Source organism: Podarcis tiliguerta (assembly GCF_965153285.1).
Source record: "Podarcis tiliguerta genome assembly, chromosome: 2".
Classification (NCBI taxonomy): Eukaryota; Metazoa; Chordata; class Lepidosauria; order Squamata; family Lacertidae; genus Podarcis; species Podarcis tiliguerta.
In genome coordinates, this window is record NC_139535.1 from 104,031,750 (window position 1) to 104,059,130 (window position 27,381).

At 41.6% G+C, this 27,381-nt stretch overlaps 1 protein-coding gene and 2 long non-coding RNA genes across 4 annotated transcripts in view; all 3 read left to right on the forward strand.

Annotated features, from left to right (window-relative positions):
- Positions 1-27,317, forward strand: MMD (monocyte to macrophage differentiation associated). 2 transcript variants are annotated; one of them, XM_083428018.1, is made up of 7 exons: positions 1-291; positions 14,677-14,758; positions 18,202-18,362; positions 19,335-19,409; positions 20,480-20,581; positions 21,814-21,883; positions 24,472-27,317. In XM_083428018.1, the coding sequence occupies exons 1-7, from the start codon at positions 212-214 to the stop codon at positions 24,670-24,672; spliced, it is 771 nt and encodes a 256-aa protein (XP_083284144.1). In that variant the 5' UTR covers positions 1-211; the 3' UTR covers positions 24,673-27,317. The 2 variants fall into 2 exon arrangements, with proteins under 2 accessions (XP_083284144.1, XP_083284145.1); XM_083428019.1 differs by lacking the exon at positions 1-291 and adding an exon at positions 6,293-6,697.
- LOC310671802 overlaps positions 1-27,381 on the forward strand; it is a 272,660-nt gene that overhangs the window by 34,930 nt on the left and 210,349 nt on the right. The window lies entirely within an intron of this gene.
- The window catches only part of LOC310671829, a 91,763-nt gene that overhangs the window by 28,731 nt on the left and 35,651 nt on the right, over positions 1-27,381 (forward strand). The gene's annotated exons all lie outside the window — the stretch shown is intronic.

Below are 27,381 nucleotides of genomic sequence, written 5' to 3' on the forward strand. Positions count from 1 at the left end.
CTTGCCCCAACAGTCGCATGAGTAAGACTTGCTAATCTCTTACTCCATACCCATGTGGTGGGCGGACTAGTTTTTAAGTATGCCAATCCCAACTTTTTTTTTTTTCCATTCTCACTCTTCAAGAAGACTGAACAAACGAAATCAACAGGAGGAAGCCAGGATTCCTGCCTGATTACTCTTCTGGTACTTAGGAGGACTTTGGTGTTAAAGAATGTCCAACAGCTCATGGGGCAAAAAAAGGAAATATTTGACCAACAAGGATTCATTTGAGACTACAAAAACCCCAGAAAAGTGAGTATTCTCTGGGCAACAAGTCAGAACTAGCAGGTAACATCTGCCTCTGAACTTAGCAGCAGCAGTTCCACGCTGCGCTCACTGAAACTAGCACTCAACATCTGCTACATCAAAAGTTGACAGATCTTGCTTCCATTCTCCATCCCTATCCCAATGTTTGCTCTGAGACTCGTAGGTTTCTTATGCATAATCTTATGTCTGACTGATTTCAGTTGAGCCGTGTTTCGGTTGAGCCATGGAATGTGTGTGGTCATTATGACAGCATCATTGGGGTTTCTGCATGAATTTACAGGTCTATATTGTTATCAAATGTTTCTGTGCAGGGACTTACTCACTGCTAGTACTAACCTTTAGACTTACCATGTAGTGTTGGCTAGCAGCACTGGAAGCTTGCAAGTACTGTATGCAGTGGCGTAGCATGGGGGGTGCAGGAGGGGCCGGCCGCAACATCTGGGGGGGGGGGCGCTCGCACTCGCAGCTCTCTGCCCCTACCTGGCTCACTCACTCTCTCTCACTGCAGTGCTGGCTGTGTGAATCCGATCCAAGCCGCCGGGTCGCCGCCCACTGTGGAGGGGAGGGTGCCAGGCGTGCGGTGTGGTGCAGAGAGAGAGCGAGGGACTATCTGGGGGAGGGACAGTGCAGGGGGGGGCGCAAATTACTTGCCTTGCCCCGGGTGCTGACAACCCACGCTACGCCACTGACTGTATGTCCTTTTTCGTCTTGGTTGAGATTCCTGTCATTTGGCTTGAGTGATCTGTGGTATGAAGGATTTGATTTGGTTATGAAATGAAGATTGAAAAGGCAGCTGTTAGAAGAACTGCAAGCACCTTGTTTCTGACCTGTCACTCTGCTAGGTTTCTGTCTCTCAAAATGAACAATATGCACATATAATTCAAAGTGACTGTGATACATATGAGGGTAGGGGGCTGCTGCAGAGGAAACCTTTGTATATCAGAGATTAAAATGACAACACTGGAGTCTTCTTCTAAGAAAATAATCTGTGCTTGTTAATCTGTGCCTGGTGAGTTGCTGCTGGAACAGATATTGGCAATGATGATAAGTTGTGTTTTGCAATTTGAGACTCTACCAGGAATGATGCAAGTTTAGTTTTTAATGGCAGCTCATTAATAGCCTTCAGAAGACGCCACCTATGATTATATATACACTATGTTACCACACTATTCAGGAGGAAAATGGCAACCCAAAGGGTATATGGGTCTGTTATTCAGTTTGTCCTTTTTGATTTTTGGTGTAATCCAAATATTTAAATACCTAGAAAAGAAATAGTAAAGCCAGGAAGAGATAGCATGGGTTATATTCAACAGACAATTCAAACTGTCATTTCTTGCATTTAAAGCTTCCCATTTACAGCATCTACTATAACCTCCCCTTAGAAGGAAAAGCCTGGAACATAAAATCAGCAGCCGGAGATTAGAAGAGATTGCCATAAACACATTCAAGAGTTATTTATATATTGTAATTTTTGAAGATATTTTGTTGTAAGCCAATGATATAAATATAGGTTAGATATAATGAACAACCCACTGATTTCTATGAGACTACTTTGAGTATGACTTCATTGTTTGTTTGTTATGGGTTGACTCCAGAACGTGACCCTTTATGCAGCAGAAAAGTAGTGAGGATGACATGCTAGTACTTGGCCCATACCAGTGACATGATGTTCTATGCTTTATTTGTCAGCAGGCCCACTGAATGGTAGGCAGAACCCAGGTTACAGCCAAAAGTGGCATACCTATACCCTTCCCCCAAAGATCTGGTCCAACTTTCTGCACAATGTGACATCAATGTGACATCATGCTGTAAGTTTCCTTGCCCCTGCTAGTGGGAGCCAGTGAAATGGAATAGGGCAGGCTTCCTCAAATGTGGCCCTCCAGATGTTTTTGGCTTACAACTCCCATGATCCCTTGCTAGCAGGACAAGTGGTCAGGGAAGTTGGGAATTGTAGTCTCAAAGCATCTGGAGGGCTGAGTTTGAGGAAGCCTGGAATAGGGTCTGGGTGAACCCCACAATTTAATGGGATCTCATTACACAGGGAATTTCTTTTCTTTTTTCATGAAGTGAACAAGAACTAGGCACAGGTATAGCTATCACCCTGGTGTCTAATTCTACCCCAAGAAAGGGATCTGCAGCCAATCCTACCTCATTTACACATGGCTATGATTTGTGTTTCCCAAACACATTTGTCTCATTTGTACTATATTTTTAGATGCGCACTTAAAGCTTAGGCGTGCACCTAAAAACGTAATGTTTGAATCAGTGTTAGTTTGCACTGCTTCAGTGACTGGCACAGCAATACTCCTTTGCAAGTCTCACATCCATAGGATCAAGCTATCAGTCCGAGTCAAAATAATGGAACAATGTGAACTGTGGCTTTGGGAATGTGGCGTAAGCTGGCTTGAATACATCTAAGTGCTCCTATTTGTTTTTTAAACTGCAGACTTAAAGGATGTTATTCTGATCTATACTTTTGGGGTGCTTGGCAACAATGCGGATTCACCACAGTCATTCATGATACTTTCCTAATCAATCATTTCCCTCTTTGCTATCATTTTGCTATTGCTAGCCTTTTTCAACCCAATTCCTTTTTGTTCTTGCATTCTTCTTCTGCATAACACCTCTTTGATAAAAAAAACTTCCCCCCAGCTTTGTTACTTCTTTATGTTCAGCTGCAACTGATGTGCTTTGAATACGGCCTTTGTTTTTAAGCCTGAGTTACACACAAAGGGCCAAGCAGGGTGGGGGGTGGGGGGTGCTGTCTTTCCGCTGTCATTTAACGGAAATTCAGTTTGCTTGCCAGCCTGGTAATTCTTTTTCTTTAAAAGGACACTTCTGCTTGGTTTCAACTGCAAGGCTATGTACTTTGTAGGACAAAGTGAACTGTATTTAGCTGTGCCTCACATGGAAAAGAAATTATGAGCATTAAGAGGAAAAGAGAAATAAATGTGTTTCGAAACAATAGTAGTGACGCATAAAACATGATTAGAAGTTGCTGCTTTGGCTAACAATCGCAGAGCAGCTCTCTCACAACTGAATGTTTAAATGACTCAGCTAAGAGGGCAGTGTTTGATTCCATGAGTCTTTCAGACTTAATGGAAACCATGAAGTATGCCAGTTATATGACTAAGGTAAAGGTAAAGGGACCCCTGACAATTAAGTCCAGTCACGAAAGACTGGGGTTGTGGCGCTCATCTCGCTTTACAAGCCAAAGGAGCAGGCATTTGTCCACTTCTGCAGACAGTTTTTCCAGGTCATGTGGCCAGCATGACTAAGCCACTTCTGGCGAAACCAGAGCAGCACACCGAAACGCCGTTTACCTTCCCGCCAGAGTGGTACCTATTTATCTACTTGCACTGCATGCTTTTGAACTGCTAGGTTGGCAGGAGCTGGGACTGAACAACAGGAGCTCACCCGGATGTGGGGATTCGAACCACTGACCTTCTGATCGGCAAGCCCAAGAGGCTCAGTGTTTAGACCACAGCACCACCCACGTCCCAGTTATATGATAAAGATCCATGCAACTGGGTTCTCATGCTGTTAGTTCTTTCAAACATTCTTCTGTTTGCAAATCAGTGACTCTCATGCAACTGGAAGAACATCTATTAGTATGGCTGGTGGTAGAGACCACCGCTTCTGCAGCACCTGACCTGCCAGTTGACCAGCATCCTAAACTCCTACCTCTTTCTCCCTCACCGCCTGCAATTCTAGGCTGCGATTCTGTGACCTCTTCTTCAGCAGAGGCTCAAAAGAATTTCTATGGTCAGTTTACCAACACACCTATTTCACAAGTCAGGGCAGCTCAGCCATTGCAAATTGTTACAAATAGGCAGAGGAAGGTGTTCAGCAATGCATAATGCCGTGTTTCCCATGTTAGCGACAGCTGTGGGTGTCTAAGCATGAATGCTGGTGGAAAAGAGGTAAGCCCAGGCCGGCGACTCATGCAGAGATGCAATACTGAAGTCAGTTTATGGTCCTGCTTCATCTCCAACTCAAACAACCCAATAGCATGCCAAAACCACTGGATCCCAGCAGAGGTTGAAGGTCTAGAACAGTGACTCATGAAGAGAAGCATAGGGCAGCCTCTTCTGTGGAGAAGAGCAAGTGTCTTGCATCACACCGTTCTCTTTTTCTTCGAGCACCGAATGTGAGAATTACAAGCGGAGCATCTCTCTTGAGGGAGATGCGCTGAGCAGGGCGAGAACAGGATTGGCACAGAAAGGCCCTCGAGAGATACCTCTTTTGGACGTAATAGCTCTTTCTTTTGGGGGGTCTTTAGAGGTGCTTCTTTGTGTTCGGGTCAACAAGACTTGAGGCAGCCCTCAAGAACCGTCCCCATTTTCAACCATGGAAGGTCAGAAGAGAACAGCTCCCTCCAAGAAGACCCTCTTTTCCAGGGCCAGTCCCAGATTTAGAGAAGCCGTCCCGGTTTCTGATTTGATCCCGGAATGTCCCGCTTTTCCTTAGGACGTCTCTATTTTCATTGGAGAAATGTTGGAGGGGATAGCAGTTATCTGGCCCCCGAGCCAAGGAGATAATTAACTATACAGCCTTTAGAAGACACAGGAAAGCAGGCCTGTATAGGGAAATTGTTTAATGTTTATTATGTTGGAAGCAGCTCAGAGTGGCTGGGGCAACCCAGTCAGATGGGCAGGTTAAAAAGAAGAAGAAGAAGAAGAAGAAGAAGAAGAAGAAGAAGAAGACGAAGAATAAGAAGAAGGGTGCCAAACTGGGTCTTTGACTCAGGTGAAACAAAGCCTGTTTTCCATTATTATTATTATTATTATTATTATTATTGAATAAGATGTCCCTGTTTTCATAGAAGGGAATGCAACAAGCCCCCTAGGGGGGTTCCTACACGTCCCAAATTTTCTGGACACGTCCAAGATTTAACTGGTGTCTGGGGGAACTTTTGGAAAATAGGCAACAGTGTCTGGGATGTTGCGGTCCCTGTGGAGATGGCAATATTGAGTCAGTGGCTCGTGTCCTTCTGGCTTGCACTCTATTTATAAAGATTTGAGGAGTGAGGTTTTTACCCCTTTACGCTGGGGGTGCCCAACCATTGCTACTGTGTCCTTTCTTTTAGCAGATCAAGATGATTAGGTGACAGCAAAAACTGCAAGGTTTTTTAATGGGGGCGATGAGAATAAGATCTATATTTGATTATGGTTGTAAACCCCCAAAATGTATTTTCTATTGTTATGTTTTAAACATCTATCTTCAGTACATTTTTATTTTATCCCTATGGCTAGTGGCTGATGCAAATAAAGATTCTTCTGATCATATACCCTGGTACTGGTTTGAATTAACTAAATACGTACTGCTTTTTGTTTGATAGTTTGTTTTGCTAATTTTTCGGTTTTATCATCGTGCATTTTTCTTCTCTCTTTTTATATCTTTTGTATAATACACATTTATTCTAGATGCTTGACAACTTGATTATGTATACTGTAATAACTACGTAAGATTAGTTTGTGGGGGTTTTTTGGTTTTTTTTTTTGGATGTAATGTTTGTTTAATAAAAGTTTTTTTTAAAAAAAGATTCTTCTGATTCTGATGTTGAGGTCGATTGCCTAAAAAAAAAGAAGAAGAAGCTGAACGACTTTAGAGTGTCCTTAAAAAAGAAACAAAGAGCTCAACAAGTTTGGAGTCCTGAGTTTTATTTCTGGAAAAATGGATGAAAATAAACTCAGGCAGCCAGAGGACTCTTCCTTCCCTTTCTGTGGAGGAGAGAGGCAGCCCCTTTGAGAGGAGAGGCAGCCGCTGCCCTGACTCATCCTCGCCTCCGCTTCTAAACCGCGTTCAAATCGAACCACCCTCCTTTTCACCTCACCGCCCGCCGCCTCCCTTTTCCCGCCCACCGCGCGCGCGCTCCCCGCCAGCCGCCCATTGTTCTCCCGCCGCTTCCCTCCCTCTCCCTCTCCCCCTCCCACCCTCTTCCTCCTTCCCAACCAATCGGCGTCTCCGGCGGTCGGGCGTGGGCGTGGCTTCCCGACACGGCCTCGGCACCCGACTGAACTGACAAACGGCGCGCGGGGGGGGGGGGGCGGGTCCGAGCCGAGGGCCGGAGCGCGCGGCGCGAGAGCCGACGGCGCCGCTTTAAAAAGCAGGAGCCCCGCCGCCGGCCGGCTGCTTCTCTCGACTCCGCGCGCGACCCCAAGGCAACGGCAGTAGCAGCAGCAGCAGCAGCCCCGGGCCTGGCTTCGCCTCGCCTCGCCTCCTCCAGCTACCTCCGCTCGGGGCTGGCAAGCCAATGAGGGCCCGGACTCCGGCCCTCGCCGCCTCAGGAGCCGCCGGGAGCCCCCCGTGCCGACCCCCAGCTCGCCTGGCTCGACGTGAGGCGGCTGCGCTGGACCCCCATGCGGCGCCTCCAGGAGAAATTCAGGAGGTGAGGCGCGCGCGCGCGCGCCTGGGCGTATGTGTGCGAGCGACAGATTTCATTTCTTGGGATATATTCAGGGTTCTCTTCCCGGGATGATATTTTTCTCCGCTTAGGGACGAGGCGGATTCTTCTAGTGGATTTCCCTCCGAAGCCTTTGATCTCGCCCGGGGAAACTCCGCCCACGATCCCTCCCCCCCCCCCCGCGATCGTCTCCTCCCGTTTGCACGGGCATCCAGATCAATTAATGCAGACAAGATATCCGCCCCCCCCCCTTTTAACATGGGGTGTTAAACCCACCTTCCTTGTCTCTAGTCGCAGCATTTCTCAACCTGTGGGTCCCCAGATGTTGTTGAACTACAACTTCCACCACCTCTAGCTAGCAAGGCCAGAGCTCAGGGATGATGGGAGTTGTAGTCCAACAACATCTGGGGACCCACAGGTTGAGAACCACTGTGTGCCAGGCATGACCAAACTTGGCCCTCCAGATGTTTCGGGATGAAAACTCCCATGCCTAGCTAACAGGACCAGTGGTCAGGGATGATGGGAATTGCAGTCCCAAAACATCTGGAGGGCCAAGTTTGGCCATTCCTGCAAGTCTAGTCTATTGAACCCTCTTCTCCTACACCCACACCGTAGTTTCTTACGTTTTCTGCGAATGCATTTGGGGAGGCTGCCTTGGTGCTTTTGCAGAACCCCAAGATGCTGCCGCCTAGGTTAGTTTATCCCTTAGCAAGGGTGCAAACTTGAATAAAATATTGGGGCTGGGGAGGAAGTGGTAGGTAAGCATCACATAATTGCATGATACACCATTTGAATGGCAATGCGCAATGGCAACTTTTGGGGGGGCGGCCCACCCTCAAATATTTTAGGGGGGGCAAAAGGACCTTGGCATCTAGAAGTTGGCTCCTATGTCCCTTAGCCTGTTGTGATATTATCACAGATCTTAATTCCACACAGGGTAGACCTTGCCTAAACAAAGCAAAGTGTGATTGTGCGGGTCATGGAGAGATTGCGACAACAGAATTGAGTGGTGGTAAATATTATGAATGAGTTAAAACTGAGGGAGTGCTGTGAATGAGGTAAAGTGTGTATGTGGCACCAGGGAAGGTGCTGGAAGTAGTTTCCTTTGGTTGATGTAAAGTAAAAGGGTGTAGCATGCAATCCTTTGTTTCCTGTTTATTTGACTCGTTTGCTTGGACACTCATGAGGGCCTTGGCTTAAGAAATCAGTAGGAATTTCTGTAGTTGATACGGATTTGATATTTCTTGGAAAGTGCTTTGGTCTCCATCTATAAAACATTCTCATAACAGTGTTTGTGCAAAAGAGCAGCTGAATAGGACTAAGTACAAACAGGTTTGGGAATACGTGTGCTGGGTGAAAATCAATAGTGAGAGAGAGCAGTGGAATTGGATAATTCAAATACGACTTCTCCAAGATGGTGTGGAAAGGGAAAATGAGCTGCTTTTCAGCTAGATTTTCCTTAAGAGAGATCTTATTGTAGTTTATAATGTAGTGAATTTTCTGCTTCATTTTGCATCTCCTACATGTTCCTGTTGTACCTTCATTGATGGGGTACAGATCCTTTTAACTCTCCCAGGGCTCTTCCCCATATTGCACTGTTCAGAAAGTCACACTTAAAATCACATTCTTAAAGTGGGGATGCTCTGACAAAATTCTTTTATTTTCTAGAGGGGGAAAAACATCTCACATATTTACTTGCAAAAGCCAGTGGAATTTGTGCATTCCTGTACTGTAGTAACATGCATTGTTCTTGTATGAGCAAAGCAGGAAGGTTGTTTTCGTGCATCTGACCAGAAAGAAGTCACCTCCAAGATTAATCCCTTGAAGCAACAACACATTTACCCCAGATATAACACTTGCCTTGACCCTATTGGGTCATATTCAACTAATGTTTGCTCGGAGTAGTCTTATAGTACTGTACCTCCTTTACTGCCGTTCTTCCTGAGAATGTTAGCACTGAATCTCAGGGAGGCAAGGGTTCCTGACTCAAGGCTGGGTATGAAAGGCATCTGAAATTCAACCCCCTGCACTAATTTCATGCTCTTGCTTCTCTCCAATTCTTCCCATGATTCTGCATTTTCCTGTTCATCTGTGGTTTTCATGACACCCCCTACCACTTTACCATAAGGGTAAAGCAAACAGAGTTAAGATAAACTTTTTGAGAATAAGAGCTGGGCTTCTGGGATTTTCAGAGAATGTGGGTATCCAGTACTGCACATTGCTGTTGTTTACTGGGCTCTTAAAACTTTATATGCAAGTGGAAGTCCTGTTTGCACAATTTTCTCTCTTCGAAAGGTGGGTAGGCATCTGATGACTGTGAGAGAAGAGGTGAGTACAGTATACTGCTCTGCTTTTAGAAAGGAAATAGATCACAGTGAAAGATGAGGCTTTTCCTTCTTCTGGAAGTGGGTGAAAGTTCATATATCCGGTGTTTGTCATACTCATGTTGGTTGAACTAAGCTTCTCCTTCACGTATGGCTGTTAGAGAGGATTTTCAGCATTTTTCTCCTCTCTCTTTTGAATGATTGACTCTGTAGTGAGACAGAGTTCATCTGTTTGTTTTGGCTATGTTACAGTCTAGAATTGGGAAAGAGGGGCAGCAAAGAATGTAAAAACAATTTGGAAATCATTAAAAAGGGGCAGAAATAGATTCTTGCTCAAATTAGGTCATTTCTGTCCAGCAATGTGTTGGTTCATAAATGGAATTAAGATGTCAGTAGGAATGTTTGTATTGCATAAAGAGGCTAATATCTGGAATTTAGATATTTATCTTTTCCATTTGTACAGTATTGCTACTTCAGTGCTTGCAAAATACATCTATTTATTTTTTAAAAGGAAAGGAATAATAGAAGCATGGGGGAAGGAGGGAGGTGTAGTTTAATGATTGAGCCAGTTTTGTACAAGGTTCATCCCCATATTGATAAGCTTGCCTCCATCTGTTTTACACATGAGGCATACTGAAGCAATGGCTGCCTTTTTCCTCTTGGTTTCCCAGCTTTTCATTCTTACTTTGAACAGACCTTTCCTCTTTACTTGTATGACACTGGGACTGTTGACTATGGTCAAGTAGGTATATTGTTAAAATTTAGGCTCGGGTAAAGAGGTATAGCAGTGTTATATTTTATCTATTTCATTTCACTTTGATACATCCTCTGAGTTGTAGCCAACTAAATTCTACTCAAAAGTAGATTCATTGAAATAAATGGAGTTAAGTTAGTTATTCCCATTGAATTCAACGGGTCTACTCTCATGTATGGTTAACATTGAATTTGACTCTTTGTCAGAATGTTTTTGGCTAAAGCCAGAATCACCTTTCAGGTACAGGCAACAACCATTTTGCATGGGGGGTATTTTCCTGACCCCCACACATGTTGGTGGAGCATGCATAAGTCTGCTTTGCCACCGCCTCGCCCCTTTTCCAGACACTTCTGGGTTGCAGTGATGTGTGTGTTTGTGTGGTTGTGCACATATTGGACAAGCATAAAATGGTCATTGCCTGTATATACGTTCCAGCACCCAAATTCTTGGGGCCAATATAAATTTTCTTTGTACCAGCCTTGGAGAAAACTAAGTGGTTCTTAAGTGTCGTTGGCTGTGGTACTTGCTGGAAGCTTTTACCAACACAACTAGCACACTCTAGCCATAATGCCTCAAAAAGCTCATAACACAACTTGGGCACCAAGTTATAACAATATGAGCTTTCAAATCTGTTTCAGTTATCCATACAGCTGGACACAAGGGCAACTGAGATTCGTACTTTGAATTGCAAGGCAGAACAGCTATCAGAAGTTAACTAATCTAACCTCTGAACATTGACCTAAAAAAATAAAAAATACTATATTTTTATCTAGTAATTGTTGCCCCTTTTATAGATAGGCAGGCACTAATCCATATGTGTTTATAGGTTTAAAGACATGTTTGAATCTGTAAGGAGAGAGATGCAAAGCTGTGCCTTCTGGCAGAGGGATGTTGCCAGGCTGCAATATTGAGTTATTCAGTCTGCACAGCCGAAGACGTCTTTGAGCAGCTGTACCTTTGTGGATTGTCAGGCAGCAAAAATCTTGGTGGTGGTGTGGCAATGGATAAAACACTGCAATTCTTCCAATGTTTTGACCCTCACAAACAATGTTAATCACAATGGAGGGAAATGGAAGATATTTAGCTTAGAGTGGGGAATATTTTTCTACCTGAGTGCCACATTCGCCAGTGCTGGGTGCGGCCAGATGCACAAGTGAACAAAGTAGTGAATGCAAATTTGCCATTGCACAGTCGGCTTGTTTTCTACACACACTTGCATAGCCTGTTGTATCCCCCATCCAAGCAAGGAAGAGGCGTTGCCTGAGTTAGGCAAGAGAGGGTGAAGCATAGGGTGTGTGTCTGGGGCAGGGGTGTGGCCTGGGTGTGGTGTGGTCTTGAGAGGCACTTCAAAGTCGGGAGTAAGGCTGATCACTTGTCACACTTTCCATGGTAAGAGTGGCATTGACAGAACTGTAGAAGCCTGAGCATGTGTAATTTAATACCTGTATCTGGAGCCATATTTGCAGAATGAAAACCCCTAAATCAGGATTTTCTCCAGATTGACAATTGCCCAGATTTATCAGTAAAGAGAAGGTTTTCCAGGGCAAAACCCTCGTAGACCTGTGCACGGGACAAGTGCAAGTCTGAATGAGCCCTCTATATCCTCAGATGAGGCTTTTGGCAGCTGGGTGTAGCCTGGAGAATAAATTCCTGATACATAAGATCCTGTGTATTTAGGCCATCAGATTCTTTTTTTCCCCTCATCAGCTTTCCAAATTAAGAAACAGCAGGCTAAGTGTATAGTACAGTTGATATTGCCCTCACAACCTGAGGCTGTTGCAAAAAGCAATTTAGCAAAACCATATCTTCCCCTTGCTTCCAAGGCTATTTAAAAATTGTCTCCTTTCTTTTTAGCATGCACACTGAGCAATGTGTTATATAAACTCCTGTATGTGACTTTACTGGCACAGCATAAAAGAACTTGTATGAATACCCATTTCCCCATCTCTTTTGTGTGTTACTTCTAGATTTTATTTTATTTTGTGTCTCTCTTAGATGGTGAGCCTGTGGGCAGAGACTGTCTTTCAAAAAATAAAGTGTGTATAGCTCTGCAAAACAAACTATTGTTATGAGTGGAAACAGGATATTGTCTGTCTCCACAAAGTTCAAAGAGTTTCTTTAAACAAATTATTTGTTAAGGCTGCAGTCCTAAACACATTAGCTAGGGAGCAGGCCCTACTGAATGCAGTGTGACTTACAGCACAGTCCTATACATGTTTATTTGGAGATAGGATGATAGGTTTTTACTAATTGTTGGTGTTTGCAGCCATATGAGTTTTGTTGCCAAACTGCTAGATTGATTCTGTGGTCCTCTACTGATATAGCTGCAGATTTCAGATGGACTAAAACAGTCTGGTGTGTATTATCTACACTGTGACAATGTAATTTTTGAAAGCAAACAATTTTAGTGCAAACAGCTATCCATTTACTACTTTAAAATCATCACTTCAGTAATGCGGTTTCTAGCATGAAATTTACCAAGTAGCACTGGCACTATAGATGTTTATAGAGATTAGCACAAAATTTTATGCATGTTTTGGGAGTAAATAAAAATATATAGACTTTGGCTCACTAGTATATGCAACTAGTATGTATTATGAAGCTTGTAATTATTTGGTCACCCAGTAAGGTAGGAAAATAGTATTTTCATATTGTACAGGCGGGGCACTGAGAAACAGAAACAAGATAACCTAGAAACAACAGAGAGATCTGCATAAAATTTTATATTTAGATGCAAAGTTATTCCTGTTCATAGCAAATAGTATTTGCATAGCCACAGTAGGACAGACAGCAATACTGAGGACTATAGTTAGAAACATTCATACTATTTCAGTCTACAAACCTTCTAGATGAGCCTCAGTGTATTTATTTGAGATAAATCCCATTGGGTTAAGCAAGAGTAGTCCAAGCAAAGTTAGGCTTTGGGGTTTAACTAGTCTGTTTGCTTATTTGCAATGGAATAACTCCATGGAATTTTGCAGGAGTGGAATGGAATGGGTTGCATACATCCGAAACACAGTTGGATATTTCAGTTTCAAAACTCAACCCTTGTACGGGTTTTGAAGGGCACCATATTGAATGTTCAATGTGGCAACTCCCTTGAAGATTGAGACATCAGGGAAGCTGGTGTGCGTATCAGGACAGCTCTCTACATTTTGTGTAAAAACCATAGTTTAATCCTATGTCTATTTTTGAAAGGGACCATGAATAAAACAAAATAGATTGTAAGCTCATGACGTAATATATGCACTGGTGAGTGAGATATTAGAATTAAAGTTGATGTGTATTTTCAGGAGATAGTTATAAATTACATGTTAACGTATGAACTTGCCCCCCACCCCCATTTTGAAAAAAGGGTCCAGGAGCAAGGGAGATCTCTTAAACACTGCACTTCACTACTGTTGCTGTGGTGTAATCTTACCAGACTACTCCAGTTTGTCGTCGTCGTCTTCTTCTTCTTCTTCTTCTTCTTCTTCTTCTTCTTCTTCTTCTTTTAAAATTTATATCCCACCCATCTGTCTGGGTTTTCCCAGCCATTCTGAATGGCTTACAACATATATAAAAATGCAACAAAATCTCTAGCAGTAAAAAACCAAATAACCTATAAAAGCAACAAACAAACCAATAAATCAATAGAAACCGATAATAATAACAACAGTAACAACAACAATAATAAACAGTCTACAGTTATGCCCAAATTAAAATATCTGCCAACCCCAACTAATCATTTAACCAACCCAACAAAAACAAAACAGAGGAACCAAAATTAGAACCGTTTAAAACATTTTAGCTAGTTGCCCCAACCTAAGAGTTGTTCCAGCAATGTCCCTCCGGCCTCCCAGGAGCCCTTTAGCTATTCAGGGTGAGTCTGGACCCTATCCCCTAGGCCAGGTGGAAATAGGCCTTGCAACGGGAAGCGGGTCTTTCTTCCAGCCCTCACGGTGGCAGCAGAAGTCATAAAACCAGATTGAGCAAAAGCAGCGTTGCAGCATTTGTTTGATAAATACTTCAGAGTTGTGCAATTTTTTAAAAAAGGAAAGTTACTGGTATGAGAGCTTCAATGTATCCTGATCATCGTGGTGTTGTAAGTGCCACACATAATTTCTTAATTTTATCATTTGGGGTGTTACTTGTTAAAGTATCCTTATTGGGTTCATAAAAACAGAATGGCCTGCTTAGTAGTTTCAAAAGTGTCTGTAAGCTTCCAGCATTTGCTGAAAGTCAGTTAACAATTGGACAATTGGTGTGTTTGGCCCAGTTGTATGCTGATAATAAAGGTTACTGGTAACTGTAAAAGCTTGTGTTGGTGGTGTGATACCAAGACAACAGATGAAACCAGTTTCTCATATGCTTGTGACAAGAACACCTCTGTATGTGTCTCTCTCATCCCCATTTGTGGAAACAAAGACAAAGAATCTGCAACTGCATTTAGTCATTGTTCTCTTTCATCCCTTCCATTTTTGTAAACCCAAATAAGTCCATGGTGGTATATGAATAAATAAAAAACTTGTGGCAGTCCGTTGAAGTCCTAGGGCTTACAAAAACTTTTTTTAAAAAAAGATGCCTGTGGTTGGAGGATGTGATGTGTATGTTGAGATTTTTATTTTATTCGTAATTCATGTAGGCAGCTAATTGAGAAGTAGGTCCCTTGATGACAAAATTTGACTTGCTTTTCTTGTCACGAGTAAAGAAAATACTGCTGCCTTTTGTACTGTAGGAAAAAGTGTGGAACACAGTGCTTCCAAATGATGCATTACATTTCTTCACCTCCCAATTAACCTTGGTCTAGGTCACAAACTGCTATTGCTGAGTGTTCTGAGCTTGTTCCTCTACATCCTTTTAAGTTAACGGTTTGCATCAGCAGTATGCTTTGCTTGTCTCAACAGATTCATGAACCACCCAGCTCCAGCAAATAGCCGTTACAAACCTACCTGCTATGAGCATGCTGCTAACTGTTACACTCATGCGGTAAGTAAATTGATCTATTGGCAGCACAATCAAAAGTAATTCTAATTCCCATCTGTGTAGGATTTTGTTTTATTCATAGTTTGAATACAGGCTGGTACTGCTGAATTGTCGTTAATACAGTTGAGACTGCTGCAATAAGTAAATGTTCTGGTACAACAGCAGAGTCCACACATTCCATTGATTGCTCATTCATTCATTCATTCATTCACTCATACATAACACATACAATCTTTTTCCATTCTGCTCCATGTTTAGGAATCAACAGTTCGCTAAAGCCTCACGAGGATCTACTTTCCCTAAACTAATAATTGCTTAAAGATTTTTCTCCCACTTCGGAGGATCTAGAGAGATTTATTTCAAAAATGTTTTGACACTCTTTTTAAAAAATAAGACAGCAGTGGTGTTTTAAATTGAAGCATATGTTCCATCTCAAAGTGGCTTCTAAGGCTGCCTAAAGTATTCTCCCACAAACAAAATATTTACTAGTCTTGCAGCCCATGCCTACTGTTAGTAATCCGTGGCCTAAAAAAGAAAAAGCACAAATTCTTATAAAGCTTTCTTATCCAGTCCCTAAAACGGAATTATTTCTCTCTCTCCAGGCTTTCTGCTGAACAAAACTCTGATTAATCTTTCAAACTGGGCTGCCTTAACTGTTGTGCACAACATATTATACCAAAGATTTTTGCTTATGTTTTGCTATTTAAAAGTTCTAGTTTGTTCTGCTTTCAGGATAAAGGTAATGATTAAATTATTGCCAGAAAGAACTTGGTTTTTTGATTGATGTTTCTACTTTGTCTGAGTTTTATGTTTTGTTTTTTGTTTCATTTAGTAGCATTGATTCGTTCTTTGCCAGCTCATGGTGAAATGTGTGGTTTATTCCTAATACAGCCTTGGTTATGTTTGTCAGTTTCCAGTGGGCCACAGACATCAGTAAAATGCAAATACAGTGGTACCTTGGTTTAAGAAGCCAAGTTACAGGGAACCAGGCAGAGGGCCTTCTCGGTAGTGGCGCCCTCCCTGTGGAATGCCCTCCCACCAGATGTCAAAGAGAACAACAACTACCAGACTTTTAGAAGACATCTGAAGGCAGCCCTGTTTAGGGAAGCTTTTAATGTTTGATGTATCACAGTATTTTAATATTCTTTTGGAAGCCGCCCAGAGTGGCTGGGGAAACCCAGCCAGATGGGTGGGGTATAAATAATAAATTATTATTATTATTATTATTATTATTATTATTATGAACAGCTCAGTTTGTGAACAACTTAGATTAAGAATGCTGCAAACCCAGAAGTAGGTGTTTTGGTTTGTGAACTGTGCCTTGGAAGCAGAACATGTTCCGCTTCCTGTTGAGTGTAAATTGAGTCCCCACTGCTATGGGAAAGCATGCCTTGGTTAAAGAAAGGACTTCCGGAACGGATTAAGTTCATAAACCAAGGTACCACTGTACATTTGTATGTTTAAATGTCAGGTTTCATAGAAGCACTACAGCGGAAGTCAGTCCATGTCTTATCATAATGTGCTCCCAGTGTTCACTCTCACAGAAAGTGGGGCTGCTCTGAACCAGCTGATTCTTTTAAACTAGTATCAAGCAGATAATATTTCAATAGCATAATGCATACCAGCTTTTCTTAAAATTTAAAGGCCCGGGACATTAAGAGATGAATTACTTTTGCCTTGCTGTCGAATGGATTGCTTTCCAGCTATAAAGCTGATAGTTTACAACATCTGCAATGTTTGTATATTGGCATTAAGAAGGCATCTGAAATCACCTCCTGGCATCACAGTGCGCAGAAAGTTTTACCTTGGGTGTGTGCCATGGATCACTAGATACTGCAGCTCTTTCTCAGTTTTAGATTATTTAATAAACTGTTACATTGGTGATGTCAAAAAGCAAAGTGATTCATTGGGCTGGAAAACCATCAAGCAGGTACATATTGGGCAAGATGTTGAAATATTTTAGAAGTCTCACTTTGTAGTTTGAAATCAATGAAACAGTTGCAACAAATCATAACGATAGCAATAGTAATACCAATACTTTAGACTTTCAAGTAGTCACACTTCACCGACAGTATCTAGTTGTGATCCTCACAACAACCCTTTAAGGTAAGCCAATATTATTGTGCTTAATGCAGGGTGTGAGGGGCTGGATGAGTCTAAGAAAGAGAGGCTAGGTGGTCTCAACTAGTGAGTTCACAGTAGAGGAGAAATTCAGACAAGGACTTCCTGATATGTAGCTCAGACTTTTAACACCATCATTACTTTCCAAGCTCCCTCTTAAACTGAAAACTTGGTGGTATTTCCAAGGGTCATGCCTTGGTTCATAATTTTCCTTAAAAGAAATTCCTAGCTGTAATTTTAAAAAGTAGGAACAATTTACCATATTTTTCGCTCTATAAGATGCATCAGAACATAAGACACACCTAGTTTTGGGAGGAGGAAAACAAGAAAAAAAATATTCTGAATTCCAGAAGCCAGAACAGCAAGAGGGATTTCTGTACAGCGAAAGCAACGATCCCTCTTGCTGTTGTGGCTTCTGGGATAGCTGTGCAGCCTGCGTTCGCTCCATAAGACGCACACACATTTCCCCTTACTTTTTAGGAGGGAAAAGGTGTGTCTTATAGAGTGAAAAATACGGCATGTACCTAAGAGTGAGTAGGTTTGTCTGGAGAACTTGTAAAAATTCCAGCCTTCAGTAATAAGGCTAGAAAATACTCTTCGATTATTGAAAAGTCTTCTGATTAAAATGAAGCACAAAGGGGTAGCAGAAGAGGAACCCTGATCTCATAATAAAAATATCTTCTGTAAAATCTGCAACTTGAAAGGCCTTCCTTATACCAGTCATGCAGTTTCTCCATTTCCACTTTCTGTTTTAGTAGCTTTCATTATTTTGAAATTCGAATTGCTGCAGCTGCTGTTGACCTTGGAAGTAGCATTGAGGTTGACTTGTATAACAAGTTGTTGTTTGAGTGTTTTAAAGGGCGGGGAGTAAATCAGGACATTATTTATACATCAGTGTGTCTGCATTTGTGTTAGTCCTTCTCTAAGCACTTTGCAGTTTTTGCTTGCACAGTTAACTTTAACAAAGTGTTACTTCCAGCATATTTTAATCCTAGATACAATATACCTTCTGACATTTTGGCACAGCATTGGGATGGGATGGGTGGGTGACACAGCAGTTCTGTGACCTTCAGCCTAAGCAAATTCTTAAAAGTCTTACTGATGTAGAGATGTCTCTCTTTTCCATGATAAGGACAGAAACAACAATGTCTTTTCGACTGTAACAAACCTGGGTATAATAGACAACTTATAAAAACCACTGGTTCTTTTTACTCCTCTTTGAAGCAAAGGGTAGATAGTAGGTGATTGAGGCCTAGGCATAGCAAGTAGAATGTTAAATGAGGATTGGTAGGCTAGCAAATAAACATGTTCTGTTGTTTCCCTAGTTTCTCATTGTTCCAGCCATTGTGGGTAGTGCCCTGCTCCATAGGCTCTCTGATGATCGATGGGAAAAGATAACAGCATGGATGTATGGGATTGGTCTCTGTGCGCTATTCATCGTTTCCACAGTGTTTCATATAATTTCCTGGAAAAAGAGTCATTTAAGGTATAAATCAAGTATTCATTTGGGGTTCATTCGTGCTGCCGTGCACACAACTTGCTGCTTGTAAATTAGGTTGTGATTTATCCGTGTTGCAGCCATCACTGCCGTTCTGCTCATGCAACAGACATCTGCTTGGGCAGCAGAACTTCCTCTCCCATCCCTTGCAGCCCTGCGCGCACCCTCAAAAACTCCAGAGAGTTGGAGCAGAGGTGAAGGCCACGCAGGGAGAAGAAAGGGAAGTCCTGTTGCAGGAATAGATTGCCACCTCTGTGCCATTGGATGTAACCCTCCTTGCCCAAAGGAGGTTGGGATGATTTACCGTAGTCACTCTGGGTAATAAGAGTTTTCCTGCTTGAGGATTCTACTGAATTTTGCGCATTATTGGTCTTAAAAATGTTACGTGTATAAAGTTTCAGAGTAGAATAGTGAAAGACACAAGATGAAAAAGATTTGTCGTTGCCCTGCTACTTTTACAGTATAGCCACAGACCACAAAACATTTATTTAAGGCATCTGTATCCAATCTGCAGCACAGGTACAGGAGAGGAAGGAAGGGGTGCACTACCTGTGCTGCTTCAGCACAGGTAATGCAGCAGCAGGTAGTGCATCCCTTCCTTCCTCTCCCACACACTGTTTCTGTACTTCTTCACAAGTGTAACTGAACACAAACTGTATTTGCACAGGATTCCCTGACTTTCTAAGTGTCTGTCTGTCTATCTGACTTATCTATCTACATACATATCTATCATGTGATATGTTGGGATTGGGATTGGCTTCTTTAGCCTTAGGTGAACAGCAAAATACCTTCAGTAAAACTAAGATTTAGGGCTACCTGTTCCTGAGGAAAGGAACTCTATGGCATGCCTACCATCCTGCTTTTAGATTTTTTAGAATAATGTTTCATATTGGGTAATGTTTCTAGTAACATACCAATTTTTTTTAAGTGATCTGTTCCCTTGTTTGCCTTTCCATTTAGGACAATGGAGCACTGCTTTCATATGTGTGACAGAGTGATGATCTATATCTTCATTGCAGCATCATATGCACCATGGTAAGGATTAAAAATGTGTACTTACTGATAGGACGAAATGGTGATGGCATATTATCAGTGACAGCTTCCACTTAATGGATTGGTTGACTAATTGCTCATGGCCTAATCTGCTGAGAGTTAGAAGCAGGGCAGTGCAATCCTTTTTCCATTTAATAAATAAGGGCTTTGCATTTTTGACAAAGCTGTTCTGATCCATCAAGGACAACGTGCATACATAAGGAGGCTTCTCCTTAGTCATCAACCGCATTCTTGGTAACTGCATGGAAAACGGTGTGTTGCAGATGTACAGGGGCCAGGATGTTTCATATATGACTATAGTAACTGATACTGCTTTTCAGTTCTGCTCTCCCAAAACACCAGTGATCTTAATAGGATTTATAACATGTAGGGAGTTACTCATTTGTATTGCTTACAGTAGGGGGCCCCGGCCTTTTGGGGCCTGGGGCGCATTTGAAAATCAAAGTAATTGTTGTGGGCACCACAAATTACCCATTTCACACAAGGAAAACTGGCAATACTCAGGGCCTAACCCTGTCATCATACAAACAAAAAACCTATGACACTCCACAGCAAATAAAACTAAAAACAAAAAGCAGGCAGCAACCCCCCCCCCAAAGCAACCCAAAAAACAACCCCAAAAGGGACCAAAACACTGAGAACCCGGGGTGCAGGGGAGGCACCAGTGGGATACCAGAGGGCATCATGGTTGCAATAAATTCCTTAAAGTTGTTGTAAATTGTTTTATTAGTAAATTCTTTAAAGTTGTTGTAAGCCACCTCAAGTGTCAAGAGTAAAAAATAAATAAAAATGCTGTCAAGCAGATGGTTAAAACGAAATATTTGCTGTAAAATGTAAAAACTTCATAGGTATCATCTTTGCACACATCAGTATTTTAAATTTACTGAACTAATTTGGAAAAAAATACTTCATGAATTGAATGGTGTAGAAATGAATATCTCTGTCTGAGTAGTTTTAATCCTTTTGTTATATCTGCACGTGGAATACAAATCGTCTTTGATTTGATCTGCCGTCAGTTCTGCATTTCATTTGATCACCTTAATTTTTTTTAGGTTAAATCTTCGTGAGCTTGGACCTCTGGCCTCCCATATGCGATGGTTTATCTGGTTGATGGCTGCTGGTGGAGCCATTTATGTGTTTCTCTACCATGAGAAGTAAGACAACATTGTGATTCGTATTTGAATTGGCGTTTCGTAGACTTGGAATCTGTGCAGATGTAAATATTAGTCCTGGTTTTTGGAACTGTGACCAGTTCAAGTTAAGGCCAAGGTTGTGAGCTGGAAATCCAGCATTCCCATAAGTGGAGTTAGGACATGTTTAACTGAGTTTAGCAATGATCAGGCATAATGTTGAAGCAGTATAGAAGAGAGGAGGACTGGAACCCTTATCCCCATTAGCCTGCTTCTGATTTCTGAACCATGGTTAAAACGTTGTCAACACAGAACTCTAATATGTGTACTTAACTTACGATTTTGAAAATAGCAAAAATACATAAATGGAAGGGTATCGTGACTTGTGAAGGAACATTCTACATTTGGAGTGACACCTCTTCTTTGTGTATTTATTTTATACGTGGTGTTTCCTTGTAAGAAAAATTGGAACAGATAGTCATCTTGCTTATTTTTATTTAATGAAAAACAAAACAATTTTAACATAAGTGTATTCTCTTATCTCTTTTGAGAAACACAGACTGAAAAGGCTGAATTAATAGCCAGGCAGTCTTATTACATGTTGGCACCAGGCACATCACCAGAGTGTAGAAAATTACTCCCTTTCACTTGTGAGATTTCTTTTTGATAAATAATTCAATATGAGTGGGTGAAAAGAACCTGGATTTCTATCAAAGAAATAGAAACTCTGGGTGCAATCCATCTTCTATTCCACCGAGTGGAGACAGACTGTCTGCTTCTGATATTTGATATTTATCATTTTCTAGTAAGATTAATAGGTGTAAAAATTCTAGCCACATCAACAAGAGGAAGGCAGATTCTCTTAACGTATGTCCCTGCTCCTTTTCACATCACCCAAATTTCCTCGTCCCACCTCCCAGCTTTTTTGCTTTCGGCTGCACGAAAGATCTCTGTTTTCTCTGGAGGATATCTTTCCAATGCAGGGACACACTGGGTCGTCAAAGGATAAAGCCTTCCTTTTTGATATCTGTTGGACATTTGTTTTTCCAGATAATGGAATGCTGAACCAAAAAAAAAATATTTCCATTCTGTGGAAGCCCAGTGCAGTAGAGGGTATAACAAAAGATGTGCCACTAAAATTGGCAATGTATTGCTGAGAGAGATAAATGTATGCAAGTGAAAACTGCTGTCTTTTTGAGGCGGGAATGCATGTTTCTTTTGCTTGGTTGCAGGCTTACTTTACTTTATTTTTGTAGGTATAAAATTGTGGAGCTCTTCTTCTATCTAGCAATGGGCTTTTCTCCTGCTCTAGTCGTGACCTCCATGGTAAGTATGCTTGCTAAAGAATTTTAAAATCTAACTCTTGGGAGCTGTTATTAATATTTATTATAGGTTTGTTTTTAAAAAAGACTTCTGTATTCATTTAGATCTTTGCTGTGTTTCTGTTGCCTAACTTTTTCTTTTTCCCTCCATTTTTAAAAAACTCTTAAGAACAACACTAGTAGCAGCGCCCACTGTGGTGGACGTGGAGCTGCCATCCCAACCCCAGTATCTCTGCAACTTACCTGAATGGGGCCAACTAGCAGCAGCGAGGTTGGGGTCGCATGAATGCCCTGGCAGAACCAATCAGATGCAGGTTCGTTCATGCAGCCCCAACCTTGCCCCAGACACTCCTCGGTAAGCCACAGCGACATTGGTGTAGGGAAGATAACACCATGGCTCCATCCCACCACTGCTGGCAAATGTATTCTCCAGTGAAGCAGGCACCAACTTAAGGCATCCTGTTTAACATATCAGAATGATTATATATGGCACCATCCAAATGTCTATAGATTAACAGTGTTGACCCACATATGCAGTACAGTGGTACCTCGGGTTAAGAACTTAATCCGTTCTGGAGGTCCGTTCTTAACCTGAGGTACCACTTTAGCTAATGGGGCCTTCTGCTGCCGCCGCGCCGCCGCCGCACAATTTCTGTTCTCATCCTGGAGCAAAGTTCTTAACTCGAGGTACTATTTCTGGGTTAGTTGAGTCTGTAACCTGAAGTGTCTGTAACCCGAGGTACCACTGTATTGTCAGTAAAGGCAATGGAATTTGGGATATACAGTCGTACCTTGGAAGTTAAACGGAATCCATTCTGGAAGTCTATTCGACTTCCAAAATGTCTGAAAACAAAATTGCGGCTTCTGATTGGCTGCAGTAAGCTCTGGCAGCCAATCGGAAGCTGCAGAAACCCCGTCAGACGTTCGAGTTCCAAAAGAACGTTCGCAAACTAGAACAATCACTTCTGGGTTTGCAGCGTTCGGGAGCCAGAATGTATGAGTTCCAGGGCATTTGACAACCAAGGTACGACTGTACTGCTATAGCCCAGATAAACCAGCAATGCCACTCTTGTGCTCTTAGCAGATTGAAATGGTTTCTTGTCTGATGGAGCAGCATGCAATGTTTTTTCATTGGCTTTTAAGCAGTATATTGATAAATTACTCTTGGTCAGACACACAAAGCGGATGCAATTAATTTCACTTTCTTATATCCATTCAATTAAACTTCCATTACATTCACGTACGGAATATTATTTGGATTAACACAGCTAACCTTTTGGAAATGGTTTCAGTTTGGCTTGGCTTATAAGCCTTGGGATAAGAAGGATGTGATTAAGAATAGATGTTGCTGGAAGTGCAGCCAAGAAGGGTAGCAAACTGGTGCAATATATATAAATTGTAGACATGAAAAAAGGTTGGAATATTCCATCCCCACACCCAGTGTGTGGCTTCACGCCAAAGATGTTTGCATGTGAAGAGTTGCCACTTGGTCTCTTCAGCCTGAGTGAATGGTCAACCAATTGGCAGATGAGATTTGATATAACTAAATATAAAAAGGTACACACTAGAGCAATATATCCCAACTTAACATATGCACTGATACGATCTGAGTTGACTTGTCATTCTCCAGAAAAAGAATCTTGGTACAGTGGTAGATAGTTTAATGGTGAGAGCAACTGAGTCTATGCTGACAGGGGGAAAGGCCAATTATGTGTCAAGTGGTATTAGTAAGAAAATGGAAAGTGAAATTGCCAATTTTGCAATGCCTTTCTGTACAGTTATGATGTAGCTGCACTTTGAATACTATCTACTTCTCTAGTTACCCTATATAAAAATGGATATCCAGGTTGGAAAAGATGCATAAAGGCAAGCAACACTGTCAAAATGTTGGCACACCTTCTTTTAGAGAAAATGTTAAAGCAATAGAATCTTATTATTTTGGCATAGTGTGGGGGAAGGAAGAGAGAACAAAGACAGGGAACAACTTAATAGTCTTTATAAGCCTCAATTAATACAGTGGAGACTGGATAAAGTGGTGCTTCTATCTCCATTGCATTACGACTTTGAGTCACCCAGCAATATTTGCAATAGATTTAGGAGAGACAAACAAAATTACTTTACACAGTGCAGGATTCATTTGTGGAATTTTCTACTGCTAGGTGAGATGATGGTTCCTGGATTAGATGGGTTTTAAAAGTGGGTAAGACCAGTTCTTCTGGAATTTTTCTAAAGGCCATGGTAGCTAAATGGAACCTGCATGTTCAGAGCCCGCATGCCAGCAAATACCAGTTTGCTGGTATATCAGGATAAGCTGTTGTGTTCAAGCCCTGCTTGTAGCCTTTCCAGAAGTCTTTCGCCAGCTGCCGTGGGAACGGGATGAAGGACTACATGGCAACTCCGCCTGAACCTGCAGGAACAGCTCTGTGCTAACACTCCTTAATAGTTTGACAGCGAATGCTTGTCTGTGTATACAGTCTCAATGGGCGTGATATTGCTGTACCACTCAGTAGGGGGAGTAGAATGTTATGACCAGCCTCATTCTCTCACAAAGAGTGCTTAAAAAAATAAAATAAAAACTTTATTAATCCACAGAACAACACCGATGGACTTCAAGAACTTGCTTGGGGAGGCTTAATTTATTGTATGGGAGTGATCTTCTTCAAGAGCGATGGGATCATTCCATTTGCCCACGCCATCTGGCATCTGTTTGTCGCCACGGCTGCTGCAGTTCATTACTACGCTATCTGGAAGTACCTTTACAGAAGTCCTGCAGAAATCATCCGTCACTTATGATATTAAATACACAAGACACGCACACCTTCGAGCTGCACTATGCCTCCGACTCAGTATTACTTGGGTAAAAAAAGAAATTCTGGGGAAGTGGGGAAGATATTGCACAGGGCAGGGTGGGGGCGTGGGTGGGAATGCACTGACTGATAGTTTTTCAAACACATTTACTGTGAACTAAAGTGACAAAAATGTGTCCTTGAATCGCTGTTCGTATATCAAGTCCTGGGCACACAGTCCCCACATGCATTTTTCCTGTGGAAGCCCCTAGTGGAATGAATGGGGAAAGCGCAAAATCACTGTACAAGGCCCATTCTTTTCAGCTGGGGTTTCCACAGAAACATTTCCCTTTTGTATTGCATCTGCTGTCGGTCAGCAGAAGCTGCACTCCAGCACACAAAGTTTAGTGCACTTAAGCCAATTGGGTGTAAGCATGCCTAACTTTGGTTTGTGGTTTAAAACACCATGCTGCATTATTAATAGTCCATTCTACATTAACAGGGAAAACAGTGTAAAAATGGTTGGTGGCCTGATGTTTACAAATTCTTTTTTTTTTTTTTAAGATGTATTTAATGGGTTTAATTTCTTCGGTTTTTAAACTGCATAAACTTTTTGAAATGACAGTTTTGAATTGAGGAAGTTGATGTAACAGCAAATACTTAATTCTTTTTTTTTTTAAAGTTGCTTTCTACCACTTTTTCACAAACAATTTAATAAAACGCAAATCATGGAGAGATAAGTTTAAGCTTCCTCCCCCCACCACTTGTACTGATACGACTTTTGATATAAAAATGTTTTTTAAAAATAATTTTAAACGTATATGCAGCTGCTGTTGTGCAGTTGCAGCTGCAGTGAAACTTTGCAAGAAAACAACTACATTCCACATACTGTCCTGACCTTATATACCTCTTCCAAAGCTTTTTATTAAAAGTGTGTGAATGATCATTATGAAGTTTCAAAATTGGCTCTGCCAAGCTCTTACCTAAAAACCTGCTACCCTCCACAGTTAATTTAATTATCAGATTTGGATTTATTAAAAAACCCAAAACAAATAGTGCTAACTAATACAAAAAACCCATCCCACAGTGCCATTTCTAGACATAGATGCATGTGTTTATGTGAAAGCACTCTGGAAATAATTTGCTCTTGTAATACAGGTGGTTAGCAATTAGCACTAAAAAAAATGAAATTACTCGTAAAGCGTTGGTAATTTTGGGAGGTGCCTAAGAGACTGGTGCTTAAACAATGAGGCTTACAGAGCAGTCCCTTTGCATACTAACCTGGGAGTAAATCTCCATTGTGTTCAGTGGGGCTTTCTCCCTAGCACGTGTGTTCAGGATTGCAAGTTGAGGCAAATGACTCCCAGAGGAAGACTGTGGGAAGCAAATACCTTGCTCTTTCTCTCATTTTCTAAAACTTATCCTATTAACAGTTGTTTATAAACTTTTGAGTATTAATAATGGTTCATCACACACCCAAATGGCCTTTTCAGGGAGGGAAGCTTGAAGAACTAGATAGGTCTCATTGGTCAGGGACTTGGTAGCGAAACTGGGCTTTAAATGTGCTGCTCTTTAGCATCTGGATCAATGAACTGTGGTAGCAATTTGATTGTAGAGCTTGTGTATTAAGTAACAAGATGTTAGAATCTCCGTTGTGATGATTGCTGTCCAGTTACTGTAGCATGTCCCACTGTATTATGAATGTCTTATATTAAGATTGAATTTATTCTTTTTCTAACTTGCTCTTTTTCATATCAGTGTTTTAAAAACTAAAACGGAACATGTTGCCTTTTTCAGATTTTATCTGGATATTTTGTCTGTTGGACCAGTAGATATGTACTCTGGGGATGGGAGCTTCCTCCCCAAGGTAATATGTAATTCTCTTCTAGATCTGCTGGTGCGTTGTTACATATATTAGAATTGGGTGCACTTGTATACAATTTGCAAGAAGGGGCAAATGCTCAGATTAAAGTGGGGCATTGGAAGTTTGGCTTCCACACAGTATTAGTGGATGACTACAAAATTGTCCCACATCAGGGACACTTCCAAAATTCTTCAGGGCTCCATAATTTGCATCTGGCTCTGGCAAAGTGGTTGTTGTGTGCCTCTCTTGTCAGTATTGTAAGGTTCCGCATCATTGCAAGAGAATGGAGAAGTTGACACAAAGACCTCATGTGAATATTGGAATCCCTGAATCGGAGTAGAACACGCTTATCTTCTGAGCAGCATGCAAATGAAACAGCAAAACAGAAAATATTTTCTGTGACCGCCCTGGAACATCTGAATGCCTCAGTTGTCTTTGTTGTCGTCTTATTTTCTTGTTTCAACTGATGTGTCTGACTTTAATATATTCACTTTTTGTGAGTTCTTGTATTCTGTCCAAGTGCAGTACTGTTGAGACCACTGAAATGTGTACAAGCTTGGTTTTTTGTCAGAAACGATGAAACTATCTCCAATTAATTCCGCTATCTTCATGATGATTTCTTGTGGTCTTTTTAATGTGTTTGTTTTTACGAGTGAAAAGTGTTTTGGTTAAAAAAAAAGAAGAAGAAAATGAACTGAACTCGCCAAAAAAAACTGAATCCAGTCTAGCTCCTACAAGTTTAAATGTAACTAGATGAATGCAAATAAACATTTTGTGCAATTTGGAAATTTGTATTGTCCTTGTTAAATTGGGTCACAAAAGGCTTCACTGCTGCTCTTTCCTCATGGTGAA